Raw genomic sequence first — 13,943 nt, 5'->3', positions numbered from 1 at the left:
ACCTTCACCTAAGGAATTTCTTTCAATTGACTGATTTGCTTATATGAACTGAAACTTTGTCAAATCTTAGAATTTGTTGCATGTTGCGTTTATATTTTTGTTCAGCATAGCCTAATAAAATAATCCCCATATAAATCTGCCAGTTTTAAGCAAGCAATATTCATTTCTTTTTTTCATTGGATGCATCTCAATCCACCACATCGGCCTATGTAACAATTCCGCATCTGTGGTGAAAGGTGGCAGAGCTAGAACGGTGTCAGACCATGAAACATCGTCTTCTCACAAAGTCATCTGTAGTGTCCAAACAGTTTAGCCTAAATGTAGTTAAATTACTTTTTTTTTTAAATTATTATATATATTTTGTGCTACAAAAATGTCCCGGTTTTTCATTTAAAAAATCTGGTCACCTCAATCTATGTTTATTTCTGAGGCTACCATATAAATATTGAAGTATACAGATTTGCAATGATTCTCTTGAGATATGCATGGTAAACCCACAAATAACAGAACCAAATATTTATTATAACATCCAAACTGATGCCACATGTTAACAATTAACTCCCCATTCATATATTTCAGGGAATGATATCATTGCCTTGAAAGTCCTAAAGGCCTATTTGCATTTTTTTTTCTTTATTTGCATTGTTCATTTCTGCATGAGATACAATAATAGCTTTACAAATACAATTAAAAAGTAATCGAAGGGCCAATGCATTAGGGGTGCATTTTAACAAAGTGGGCGGGAGAAGTTTGGTTCTTTTGGGTGGCAGCAATGTAGAATCTGAATGTCCTAGAGGAAGTTGTCATCACTGGATACATAGGAGAAGCCAATGAATGTATTTGGGCTGCTGGTTGATAAGTTGGAGAATTCAGGGGTAACCCCCACAGAGCCTGACACCATCTCTTTGGTGAACTCTGGATCAATATGCTGCATGTCTGCTGGGCCTTTCTGTTGGGACAAAAGGTTTAGCACAGCAGAAAACACTGAATGAATGTCATATTAATTGTGTATGTATGTTATGGATCGAAATTCGACGAAAAACAATACTGGAATCAAATTTGTTTTACACACTTACCACGTTGGGGTTGTAGGGAGGTTTGATTCTCCGATGGTAAAGGTCATCCCAGTTTATCGGCGAGAAAAAAGTATGGTTTTTAACTTCGAGCTGCATGTGAAAGACAAAAAGATTTTAAGGCTCAATGCAGCCGTTTTTATCTTGATATCATATCATTTTCTGGGTAACAATTAAGTACCTTTCTGTCATCGTTTCCCTTTCAATTAGCAAAAAAACCTATTTCTCAAGCAACAATTTTGCTTGGACTGTCTGGGGGTGGTCTGAGTGAGGGGCCTAGTTGGAGGGGCCTAATTGGAAGGATATGTAACCTGAAAACTAGCTGTTATTGGCAGGGAGGTTTGAAACTCTCTTTGTTATTCGTCTATTAACTCATACTGCCTGCCAGGCACGTGGACTGTGGTTTATGAGTCAACCCACGTATCACTATCAGAGGACACCTGGACCACCTATTGAGATGTCCCTTTTGTTAAAGATGCAATCCTGTATTTTAAGGGCTTACAAACATTTGTTTTTGCAGGATGTAACATATCATATGAAATCGATGATGTTGTACACAATTGTACCCAAGTTTCGGGGACCCGTTTTGCCTCGTTGGCACTACTTTCAAAACTACTGGCTGAAGTTATACAAAAGCTCTGGAGCATCCCTTTAAGTAAATCAGATGATAAATGAGGTTCTAGTGATTCTAGAGTGGGTCTGTGTGTATGTGTCTGCACGTGCGTTAACTCTAGGAAAGAGAGAGAAAGTAGACTGTCCAGTGAGGACATCCTCATCCTGCGTATTGTGACAAGTTCACTCACAAAGTCTGCGATAGCACCCAGCCTGCGATGCTGGTCTTTCTGTAGGAGGCCCATCAGCAGGTCACACGCCACAGAGCTGGCCCCCCCTGGCACACTCAAGGGCCTGTGGAGGATGTTGTCGTACATCTCAGACATATCCTGGCTATAGAAGGGGGGCTGGAAGGAACAGAGGACAAAATGAGTTGATACCCACAATGAGGTGTGGCCGACTTGGTTTGGAAAATGATAAATACATTACTATAGTACGCAGAACCATAATTCATTACAGCAAAGTGCACGTGACTAGGCCTTTCAGAGGGTATGCTCACCAGCCCATATATCATCTCATAAAGTACAGTTCCCAGACACCACCAGTCTACCGTGTGGTCATAGGGCTGCTGTTTCAACACCTCCGGAGCCAAATACTACAGAGCAAATTGCAATGTCAGTGGATACAGTGACTAAGGGAAATGGGGGGACTGTAGGATATACAATAGAAATCAAAACTTACCTCTGGGGTTCCACAGAAAGTGGAGGTGGTGGACTCCGGGTCTATCCCCTCTTTACACAAGCCAAAGTCAGTCAACACAACATGGCCCTGGAGAAGGTCCAAATCAAAACATCAGGGTGACCTTGTTCAACCCACGGAGAACTAATATTACGATAGTCGTGAATTCATGATATACATACACTTACCTCTGAGTCTAACAGCACATTTTCAGGCTTCAAGTCTCTACAACAGAGAAAATTGTGTTTTTTTTTAAAAACAGAGAACCTTCTGTACAGCCTAAAGGCACTGCTGACAGAATGACCTTCCATAAAGGGAGCATAGGAAACCAGCAGAGAACATGTGGGTTTACTGTGAATGACCTGTGAATCCTGTTAAGTGGGTGAGACTTAGTTGTCAACATTGTTGAGAGGGTGTGACTGACCTGTAAACAATGTTGTGCGAGTGTAAGTAGCCGATGGCACTGGCCAACTCAGCCGTGTAGAAGCGAGCCCTTGGCTCTGAGAAGCAGTGCTCTCTCTGAAGGTGATAGAAAAGCTACAGTAGAATATCAAAAGTAGAAGGAAATTAAATATTTTTTTTATATCTCTTGTACAATTTTTTTTCAAAAGAGCCTATGTCTTTACTCCATACATTACCTCTCCTCCATTGACGTAATCCATGACAAAGTAGAGCTTCTCTGGGGTCTGGAACGAGTAGTGGAGCCCCACCAGGAAGGGATGTTTCATACTCTTGAGCAGCACATTCCTCTCTGCCATGATGTTCTTTTGCTTCACATGGAAGAATCCAGTGGCAAATAAATACAGCAATTGTGAATCATTATTGTTAAACCCACTCCTAACCGACAGCATGTTTTGTATCTTTCAAAAAAAATCTACTTGTTATATTCGGAATTATGTGAAACCTCTTTTTTCCTCAGTATGATTTTTTTCTGCAGCACTTTCACCGCATAGAACTTGTTGTCGGATTTCAGTTTGGCAAGAAGAACCTGGGGACACAACAACATTGATTAATAATAAGGTAATAACACAAAGTAAAGTATATAAATTGTTGGTTATACACCAACAGCATTTTTTTTTTTGTCAATTTAGAGAGCACTGCCAAAGATGACCATACCTTCCCAAATGTTCCTTTCCCAATTATAGCCAGGATTTCAAAGTCTGATGGCTTGGCACTAAAACGTAAGAGGGAATGGTGTGGGAGAAAGAGGGACATGGCTTTAGTAGCAAACTGTACAATAGTATACAGTGTGTCTTTAGATTTTAAAATGTATAGGCAAGGTTTTGCTGGTATCTCTTTGTTCTGTGGAAAGCCTTTCCATGTCACCCCCAGGTATCACCAATACCAGCGTAGTTGCCAAAATAGTGACACATACTCAGGGTTCTGTCAACAAGTTAAATCATGTCAATAACAGAGGATCTGCTATATTTTTTTTAATGGTGAGAACCATGATAAAGCCTGGGAGGGTCATCTCTCGAGCAGACCGCATGCTGGTGTTGATAACAATAACATCATTGTTGTGATGTTTCCTCTGTCAATGACTATCCACTGAGTGTTGGCTATATGCTGCAGGTGGTGGATTACAGAAAATAGCTAGAGAGAGACATGGGTTTACTAATTACCTCTGGCGTCAGCGGCCTGCCCTTAATCGCTTCCTTTACACTAGTTCCTGACTGAACTTGCTTTACCTCTCAACTTAGTTTCCAATTGGCTCTTTCACCCCCCCTCGTTGCTGTAAATGAGAATGATTTCTCAGTCAATTTACCTGATAAAATATGGGTTAAATAACAATTAATTACTAACTTGTATAAAAAATATATATCACTAATTATTATGTGTGTTTAGTGTTCACTTCTTACCCATTTGCAATATCTACAGACAGTATTTAAATAAATATTTGCATTAGACAATCATGACCTGAAGTGTGGACTGCAACAGTGATCCAAGTGTGTGCATCCACATTGCTTATTATCATAAAGCCTGGTTACTCACTGGTGATTGTGTGAGTGACCAAGGTTGACATCAATGGAGTTTGCTGATTGAAGCTGTGAAGCAATTTGAGGAGACAATATTACTGTGCTAAATGGTTTGAAGTGAACAATGCCATGTTCACAGATTCGATTGATTGTAGAGGGGACAAATAATAGGTATGCAAATGAGGAACCATCACACACCCATGTCATTTTGTGAAAATAAAAGTGATTGGAAAATATACATTCAAATATACCTGACTCCAATTATCCATGTCTCTTTTCTGTGCCTATCAGGGTGGGAGTCTAAGGCATTTGAACAGAAATTGATTATTTATTTGTACCATCAAATATGAGTGAGCTCAAAATAACTTGTAAATTTTTTTAAATACTGACTTGAAACCTAGATACTCATTGCTAGAAATCAATAAAAGTCAGCAGTATACAAAAAAAATGTAGAAAATGTAACTGTAAAATAAACAATATATGAGCATTAAGTTGGTCAAGGATCTTACCCTCTTGTGTGTAGAGGACTTTTTTTCCTCAGGTGTTCTCAGGTAGGCTATTGGTATTCTGTCCTCGCAAGAATCTGTGACTTGCCAAATAACCTACAGCTTATTTTCAAGTCTCAGATAAATATGTATCTTTGGCCAAGTCTTATGTCCAAAAATCTATGAGAAAACAGCATAAATTCAGAGAAGATTCTCGGGTATGTAAAAGTGTAAAAAATGGATTGATGCTGGACATCCAGAGCACTGACGCAAACTCGTTTGCACACAACAGGTTGTATCACTGTAAACAAGTACTACGCAAACCCACATGGTAAGATGTGGCATGTATACAGAGTTGATACGCTCAAACTACTAATTCAAAGGTGCTTTCACCAAGAGGGCCCAGGAATGTAATACTGTAGCTTAGTTGTCTCAACATATTTCCTTTTGAAACAAACCAAACTGCACATATTATTTGACACACTGCGTGTCCGCACACATTTTATTGCAATTAATTAGGTACATCTTATTATGGTGACCATTTCAAATAAGACAGTCAAAGCCAAACATGTCAAGACTGTTTATAAACATGAGTGCTTAACACATTTTTATTTTATTTTTTAAGACTTATTTCCACCCCTAAATCAGATATCTCAGAGCAAACAGTGACATGATTTCCCATACATCTTCTTTGAAAATAGCCAATACACCATAGTAATGCTGTATGTCAGTCAATACTCAAATGCTCAAAGGACAACTGTCTAGACTATACAGACAGCATCAACTACACCAATAGGAAAGAAACCAATAAATAAACCAACAAATCTGCCAAATGTATAAACTAGCAAAATTAATCAAAACATTTCAGAGAAAGTAACTGAATCATAGGGAGAACCATTTATATGGGAAAAGATTGTTGGGTGATTGTTGGGTCTTCATTTCCTTCTATTTTAGATTTGTGAAGATAGGTAGATGGCAAGGTATTATTTTAATGCCATAGCAATCACGATTTGATAATGGAATACCAGAGATTCAATGAAGCAACGCAGACGGTGTTGACATTTAAAATTACAAGTAAGAATTAATTTCCTCTTGAAAGACCAACATCAACCAGTATCTTTAACATGACGCATAAAGCAATCTCAGAAAGATAAGGAAACTGAGAATAACTCGGGAGTGACGCAGCGGTCTAAGGTACTGCATTTCAGTGCTAGAGGCATCACTACAGACCCTGGTTCGATTCCAGGCTGTATCACAACTGGCCGTGATTGGGAGTCTCATAGGGCAGCGCACAATTGGCCCAGCGTCATCCGGGTTCGGGCTTGGCCGGGGGTAGGCAGTCATTGTAAATAAGAATTTGTTCTTAACTGACTTGCCTCACGGTTCAATAAAAAAAATACTATGCATTCTATAGTAATCTACAACCTTTCAGCCTGGTTCTCAACACTTGGAATCATAGCCAAGTGCTCAGAGAGGGACAAATTGAAACACTTGTAGCTGTATTCGAGCCGTGATTTATTTTTAAACAATCTTTCCTACTTCCTACTTAAACAAGTGCAATTAATCACGGGAAGCCGATCGGGACCAGGATTTAGAGCGTGAGGTGGATCCAGAAGCTGGGTGCTTGGCGGGAGACTTGGATTGGTGAAGGTCTTCTTGTGGGAAGGGAGACTTGGACCTCTCTCCGTCTCCATTCTCTGTGGGTTGGTGGAGAACGACTCTGGGAATTCTCACTGACAGACATCCTTGGAATAGCCTCTGGTTCCCCGCTCAGACTTCACTTTAGAGTGAAACTTGCTTGTGCGAGAGCGAGATTTGTGGCTCGCCGAGCAGCTGTGAGACTTGCGTGCCAGAGCGAGAACGGGACTTGGAACGGGACTTCCTGGTGCTAGAGCGGGAATTGGAACGGGTCTGGGACTTAGAGTGGGACTTCTTCACGGATCGAGAACAGGATTTGTGGTCGGATCTGGTGCAAGAGTCACAGCATGAGAGTGACCGGTGGAGGACAAACACACAGGAATTTAAACTAGGTCTTGTATTTGTGTAGTTGTCTTGTAAAGTATGTGTGCTTGTCAGTATGCTGCTGTGTTACATTGAAATTTCCCCTCTGGGATGAACTATGTATTAATCTATGCAACTACCCCAGCCACGTGAAGTATTGGAGTTCTTGGGCAGGGCAGATGCAATTTGGTCAGTGTTATTTCCGTGAGAGTGACCTGGAGTATCTGCCAGAACATCTGCAGCTCCTTCTGCGAGAGCGACGTCTGTTACGAGACCTGGGAGATCAAACACATTGTAAGCCTGGATAAATGACCAGCTTTGGTACTAGAATGATAGCAAATGAAACCTGCAACACCTTCCACATTAGGGCAGTAAGGATCCAATGCCTGCATTTCTGAGGTGATGTAAGTCCAGACTTAGAGCAGCTGCCAGGAGAGGAGCGTCGGCGGCGAGGCTTGTCCTCCACCAGGCAGATCTTCCTCCCATTGATGTAAGTGCTGTACAGCTTGTCTAGGGCCCTCGTCATGTCCAAGCGTGATTGGAACTCAATCACCCCCTCATTGGTCCACTGCTTATGGGCGTCGGCATAGGTCCCCTCACCAGCTTGGCGCATGAAGTCCTGTCAACCAAATAAAAAGGGTGTGCTTGTAACATGTGCTGTTGTTCGGAACCCAGTTTTCAGAGAAGGACGGATAAAATATAAATGGAGACTTGAGCGCTCACCTTTATGTCCTGCCAGCTGCAGCGACTAGAGAGGTTCTTCACAATAAGGCGGTACTCTGTGCGTGCAGGTGGCCCGTACTTGTCCAGGCCAGTGCGGCTTCGGCTGCTGTAACCACTACTATCTTTAAAAGAACAATGAACAGACAGTATGGCACAGTGGGGGAGTCTACAGAGGCTACACTGGGGGTGAAAACTCAATGGGGGCTACTAGAACTGATCCTTGGACGTTTATCCCTGTGTGGACCAGGCCACTAGCCCCTTAACATGATTGTACAAATAAGTGATGTGGTCTAACATTGCCCTGGCAGAGGTAGTAACACATACATTCAGCCAATGTACATCTGAGCATCATGGCAGTTACAGGGAATGGACAGCATTCCCGCTCTTTCCCCATTTCTCTGATTCATCGACCTCAGGCTTACACTTATTCTGCTGTACAAAAAAGTTATACATCACAACACTAAAATGGGGGAGAAAATATGTACGACTACCAACTGATACCACAGTAGCCCATTTCTCTGATTCATCGACCTAAGGCTTACACTTATTCTGCTCTACAAAAAAGTTATACATCACAACACTAAAATGGGGGAGAAAATATGTACAACTACCAACTGATACCACAGTAGCTGGCAGAATGTACCAGTCCACAGATACCATTTAACTTCCAACTGAATGCAAACTGCTCTCTTATGTAACAGTTAACTAACACAGATGCCAACATGGCTTCAACCTTTGGCGATATTTATTTTTAACAGAAAAACTAAAAATGGGATTCCTCACCATCACCCTGGTCTATTGGCAAAAGGCTGCTGTCGTCATGGCTTCCGGTAAGGTCAGCCAAGAGGTCATACGTCAAAGGTCACACAGACATTAAGGTGAAAGCCAAGGCCAAACGGGACTGTGCTGCCATCCTGTTAGAAGGTAACAGATTATTTTATTACAATGGTTAAATTGGATTTTCATTGTGTTCAATGGTGTTATTTGCCCCGTAGTGGCGCTTTCTGGTACTTAGAAAGACGACGCAAACAGGAAGTACAGAATTTGTTTTGCACGCATAGAAGCAGCTACAAACAACGCTACGGTGCAGGTCTTTCAATGTAGTTATTTCTTGTCACGCTTCAGCCTTGGAAACATATTTGTTTGTAAGTTCGATTCAAGCATTTAGCTAATGATGATAATCTTGTTATTGATAGAGTTGCTTACATATCAATGTTGGTTGCATTTACTCACAAATTGCAATGCCTTTAATGTATGTCGTTAGCTGTATTACTTTGCTCATGCGTCATGCAAACGAATTGTAAAATATACAATACTGTAGTTTTGTTACTGTTTCTAGTGTAATATGATTTGTTATTCTACATAGATGGTTATACATTATTAGAGTAATGAAAGGAGCCAATTATCATATGGTTAACAATTAGCTCTATGGTTTGGCATCATGCCAGATGCATGGTACCTTAGCGCATGCTTTGTATTTATGCAACTTCAAATGTTTAATGTACAGCTACAGTATGTCGGTGTGAGTTGAATACTAAAGTATATTCTTTTCTGTATTTTGCAGTTTCACAACATAAACGTTTTCAATATATTCATTCAAGAAAAGTCACGCCTTGGGAGTTTTATTGAAGACTTAGTTGTTAGCTATCTGTCTAGTTTTGCATGGGAACGCAACTCAAGGGCAGAATAGGGACAGACAGGCAGTCATCATCAGTCATCTTAGCCTAAAGGTCAACAGATTCAGCCCACAGTGGACTCTTTCAAATTGAAACATCCAAGGACTTTGTTAAGATGGTGTAATGAATCTACAATGAGCCAAAAAATAAAGGGAACACAAATAACACATCCTAGATCTGAATGAATGAAATGTTCTTATTAAATACTTTTTTCTTCACATAGTTGAATGTGCCGACAACAAAATCACACAAATTATCAATGGAAATGAAATTTATCAACCCATGGAGGTCTGGATTTGGAGTCACACTCAAAATTAAAGTGGAAAACCACACTACAGGCTGATCCAACTTTGATGTAATGTCCTTAAAACAAGTCAAAATGAGGCTCAGTAGTGTGTGTGGCCTCCACGTGCCTGTATGACCTCCCTACAACGCCTGGGCATGCTCCTGATGAGGTGGCGGATGGTCTCCTGAGGGATCTCCTCCCAGACCTGGACTAAAGCAGTCGCCAACTCCTGGACAGTCTGTGGTCCAACGTGGCATTGGTGGATGGAGTGAGACATGATGTCCCAGATGTGCTCAATTGGATTCAGGTCTGGGAAACGGGCGGGCCAGTCCATAGCATCAATGCCTTCCTCTTGCAGGAACTGCTGACACACTCCAGACACATGAGGTCTAGCATTGTCTTGCATTAGGAGGAACCCAGGGCCAACCGCACCAGCATATGGTCTCACAAGGGGTCTGAGGATCTCATCTCGGTACCTAATGGCAGTCAGGCTACCTCTGGCGAGCACATGGAGGGCTGTGCGGCCACCCAAAGAACTGCCACCCCACACCATGACTGACCCACCGCCAAACCGGTCATGCTGGAGGATGTTGCAGGCAGCAGAACATTCTCCACGGCATCTCCAGACTGTCACGTCTGTCACATGTGCTCAGTGTGAACCTGCTTTCATCTGTGAAGAGCACAGGGCGCCAGTGGCGAATTTGCCAATCTTGGTGTTCTCTGGCAAATGCCAAACGTCCTGCACGGTGTTGGGCTGTAAGCACAACCCCCACCTGTGGACGTCGGGCCCTCATACCACCCTCATGGAGTCTGTTTCTGACCGTTTGAGCAGACACATGCACATTTGTGGCCTGCTGGAGGTCATTTTGCAGGGCTCTGGCAGTGCTCCTCTTGCTCCTCCTTGCACAAAGGCGGAGGTAGCGGTCCTGCTGCTGGGTTGTTGCCCTCCTACGGCCTCCTCCACGTCTCCTGATGTACTGGCCTGTCTCCTGGTAGGGCCTCCATGCTCTGGACATTACGCTGACAAACACAGCAAACCTTCTTGCCACAGCTCGCATTGATGTGCCATCCTGGATGAGCTGCACTACCTGAGCCACTTGTGTGGGTTGTAGACTCCGTCTAATGCTACCACTAGAGTGAAAGCACCACCAGCATTCAAAAGTGACCAAAACATCAGCCAGGAAGCATAGGAACTGAGAAGTGGTTTGTGGTCATCACCTGCAGAACCACTCCTTTATTGGGGGTGTCTTGCTAATTGCCTATAATTTACACCTGTTGTCTATTCCATTTGCACAACAGCATGTGAAATGTATTGTCAATCAGTGTTGCTTCCTAAGTGGACAGTTTTGATTTCACAGAAGTGTGATTGACTTGGAGTTACATTGTGTTGTTTAAGTGTTCCCTTTATTTTTTTGAGCAGTGTATATTATTTAGTATACATTGCATCTATATTCTTTAGTATACATTACAGCTAGGCTATTTGAATCTAAGAAACAGGCAGTGGGTGCATTAAGATTATACCAATGCATGTACCAAAGCAAGCAGCATAGCAGAAATGTAAACACTACATTTTACATGCCCAACCCTTAATTTTTAGTTTTATTTAACTAGGCAAGTCGGTTAACAAATTCTTAGTTACAATGACGGCCTACCGGTGAACATTGAGTTAACAGCCTTGTTCAGGGGCAGAATGACAGATGGGGATTAGATCCAGCAACATTTCGGTTACTGGCCCAATGCTCTAACCACTAGGGCAGATCTGTGGGTAAAACGTGTTAAACAGCAGCATTGTTAGAAACCCGTAAGTAAGCATTTCACTGTTAGTCTACAACTGTTGTTTACAAAACATAGCGACAAATACAATTAGATTTGTCAAATTGTGTTTTTCACGTGCTAAATAATGGCTTAAAATCCGCAATGGCTAAAAAGAATTTCGGCAAACAAGACACTGCATACATCCAAACATTATTCTAACATTTAATCACCATTTTGTAGTCACCATTTTGCCCATACGATCCTAACGTTAGCTAGTTAAAACTTCTTATGGCTGGGGGCAGTATTGAGTAGCTTGGATGAATAAGGTGCCCAGAGTAAACTGCCTGTTACTCAGGCCCAGTTGCTAAAATATGCATATTATTAATATATTTGGATAGACAACACTCTGAAGTTTCTAAAACTGTTTGAATGATGTCGGAGTATAACAAAACTCATATGGCAGGCAAAAACCTGAGAGAAAATCCAACCAGGAGGTGGAAAATCTGAGGTTTGTAGTTTTTCAACTCTTTGCCAATCGAATATACAGTGTCTATGGGGTCAAATTGCACTTCCTAAGGCTTCCACTAGATGCCAACAGTCTTTAGAACCTTGTTTGATGCTTCTACTGTGAAGGAGGGGGGAATGGGAGCTGAATGAGTCAGTGGTCTGTCAGAGTGGCATGAGCTGACCACGCGCGTTTATGTGAGAGCGACCTGCGTTCCATTACATTTCTAAAGACAAAGGAATTCTCCGGTTGGAACATTATTGAAGATTGTTAATAATATCCTAAAGATTGATTCAATACTTCGTTTGACATGTTTCTATGGACTGTAATGGAACTTATTGACTTTTCGTCTGGCCTGCGTGTCATGAATTTGGATTACTGGGCTAAACGCGCGAACAAAAAGGAGGAATTTGGACATAAATTATGGACTTTATCAAACAAATCAAACATTTATTGTGGAACTGTGATTCCTGGGAGTGCATTCTGATGAAGATCATCAAAGGTAAGTGAATATTTATAATGTTATTTCTGACTTCTGTTGACTCCACAACATGGTGGATATCTGTATGCCTTGATTTGTTGTCTGAGCGCTGTACTCAGGTTATTGCATGGTGTGCTTTTTCGGTAAAGCTTTTTTGAAATCTGACACAGCGGTTGCATTAAGGAGAAGTGTATCTATAATTCCATGCATAATAGTTGAATCTTTTATCAATGTTTATTATGAGTATTTCTGTAAATTGATGTGGCTCTCTGCAAAATCACTGGATGTTTTGAAACTACTAAACATAACACGCCAATGTAAACTGAGATTTCTGAATAGAAATATGAACTTTATCGAACAAAACATACATGTATTGTGTAACATGAAGTCCTATGAGTGTCATCTGATGAAGATCATCAAAGGTTAGTGATTAATTTTATCTCTTTCTGCTTTTTGTGACTCCTCTCTTTGGCTGGAAAAATGGCTGTGTTTTTCTGTGACTAGGTGCAGACCTAACAATCGTTTGGTGTGCTTTCGTCGTAAAGCCTTTTTGAAATCGGACACTGGTGGGATTAACAACAAGTTTATCTTTAAAATGGTGTAAAATACTTCTATGTTTGAGGAATTGTAATGATGTTGTTTTGAATTTGGCACCCTGCACTTTCACTCGCTGTTGTCATATCGATCCCATTAGCGGGATTCAAGCCATAAGAATTAAAATCGTATCCATCCTTCAGATCAACCTCCAGTAGTTTCCCGTAACCGGAGAAAAACCTTTGAGATACATGTTCATGAGAAAGACATCCAATCTGCCGACCTAGAGAAGCGGCATTTTGGCCAATAGTTGTAATACTGTTATATAGTTCGCCAAGCTAAAAGTATGGAGGTCCAGGACACACCTTGGCATTTTGTCTGGATAAATCCCAAATCACTCCCTACCCCTTGGCTCTCCATTTGCGCACCTCATTAGATTAAGCAAAGCAGTGCGACAAAAACAACAACACAGAGTTACACAATCAAACATTCAGTCAATAACACAATAGAAAAATCTATGTACAGTGTGTGCAAATGTAGAAGAGTAGGGAGGTACGGCAATAAATAGGCCATTGTGGCAAAAATAATTACAATTTAGCATTAACACTTGAGTGATAGATGAACAGATGATGATGTGCAAGTAGAGATACTGGGGTGCAAAAGAGCAAGAGGATAAGCAACAATATGGGGATGAGGTAGTTGGGTGTGCTATTTACAGATTGGCTGTGTACAGGTACAGTGATCGGTAAGCTGCTCTGACAGCTGATGCTTAAAGTTAGAGAGGGAGATATAAGACTCCAGCTTCAGTGATTTTTGCAATTCGTTTCAGTCATTGGCAGCAGAGAACTGGAAGGAAAGGCGGCCAAAGGAGGTGTTGGCTTTGGGGATGACCAGTGAGATATACCTGCTGGAGCGCGTGCTACAGTTGGGTGTTGCTATGGTGACCAGTGAGCTGAGATAAGGTGGGGCTTTACCTAGCAAAGACTTATAGATGACCAGGAGCCAGTGGGTTTGACGACGAATATGTAGTAAGGGCCAGTCAACGAGAGCATACAGGTCGCAGTGTTGGGTAGTATATGGGGCTTTGGTGACAAAACAGATGGCACTGTGATTACTCAGCAAATTGGATGCAGTCTGAGTGTTGGAGGATATTTTGTA

The 13,943-nt window shown here is 41.6% G+C and overlaps 1 protein-coding gene and 1 pseudogene across 4 annotated transcripts; both read right to left on the bottom strand.

Moving 5' to 3' along the window:
- Positions 1 to 501: 501 nt before the first annotated feature.
- On the bottom strand, positions 502 to 5,120 carry LOC112254332 (serine/threonine-protein kinase Sgk2). Of its 4 annotated transcripts, none has more exons than XM_024426777.2 (13): positions 4,849 to 5,120; positions 4,591 to 4,639; positions 4,356 to 4,408; positions 3,480 to 3,537; positions 3,268 to 3,351; positions 3,002 to 3,133; positions 2,788 to 2,882; positions 2,552 to 2,588; positions 2,367 to 2,453; positions 2,185 to 2,280; positions 1,877 to 2,032; positions 1,077 to 1,166; positions 502 to 949 (listed from the first exon to the last, which is right to left on the bottom strand). In XM_024426777.2, the coding sequence occupies exons 2-13, from the start codon at positions 4,606 to 4,608 to the stop codon at positions 791 to 793; spliced, it is 1,065 nt and encodes a 354-aa protein (XP_024282545.1). In that variant the 5' UTR covers positions 4,609 to 4,639; positions 4,849 to 5,120; the 3' UTR covers positions 502 to 790. The 4 variants fall into 4 exon arrangements, with proteins under 4 accessions (XP_024282545.1, XP_024282544.1, XP_024282546.1 ...); XM_024426776.2 differs by having other exon boundaries at positions 2,788 to 2,900; positions 4,849 to 5,119; XM_024426778.2 differs by lacking the exon at positions 2,185 to 2,280 and having other exon boundaries at positions 2,788 to 2,900.
- Positions 5,121 to 6,167: 1,047 nt separating this feature from the next.
- On the bottom strand, positions 6,168 to 7,900 carry LOC112255245 (annotated as a pseudogene).
- Positions 7,901 to 13,943: the final 6,043 nt, after the last annotated feature.

Source organism: Oncorhynchus tshawytscha, linkage group LG07, assembly GCF_018296145.1.
Source record: "Oncorhynchus tshawytscha isolate Ot180627B linkage group LG07, Otsh_v2.0, whole genome shotgun sequence".
Classification (NCBI taxonomy): domain Eukaryota; kingdom Metazoa; phylum Chordata; class Actinopteri; order Salmoniformes; family Salmonidae; genus Oncorhynchus; species Oncorhynchus tshawytscha.
The sequence above is the reverse complement of the archived record's forward strand: the minus strand, read 5'-3'. Positions and strand labels throughout refer to the sequence as shown.

Coding starts and splice junctions, on each gene's coding strand:
- LOC112254332 (XM_024426776.2), bottom strand. Junction 2,901..3,001: donor ATTACGTCAATGGAGGAGAG/GTAATGTATGGA, acceptor ATTCTACTGTAG/CTTTTCTATCACCTTCAGAG. Junction 2,033..2,184: donor ATGAGATGATATATGGGCTG/GTGAGCATACCC, acceptor TGTTCCTTCCAG/CCCCCCTTCTATAGCCAGGA.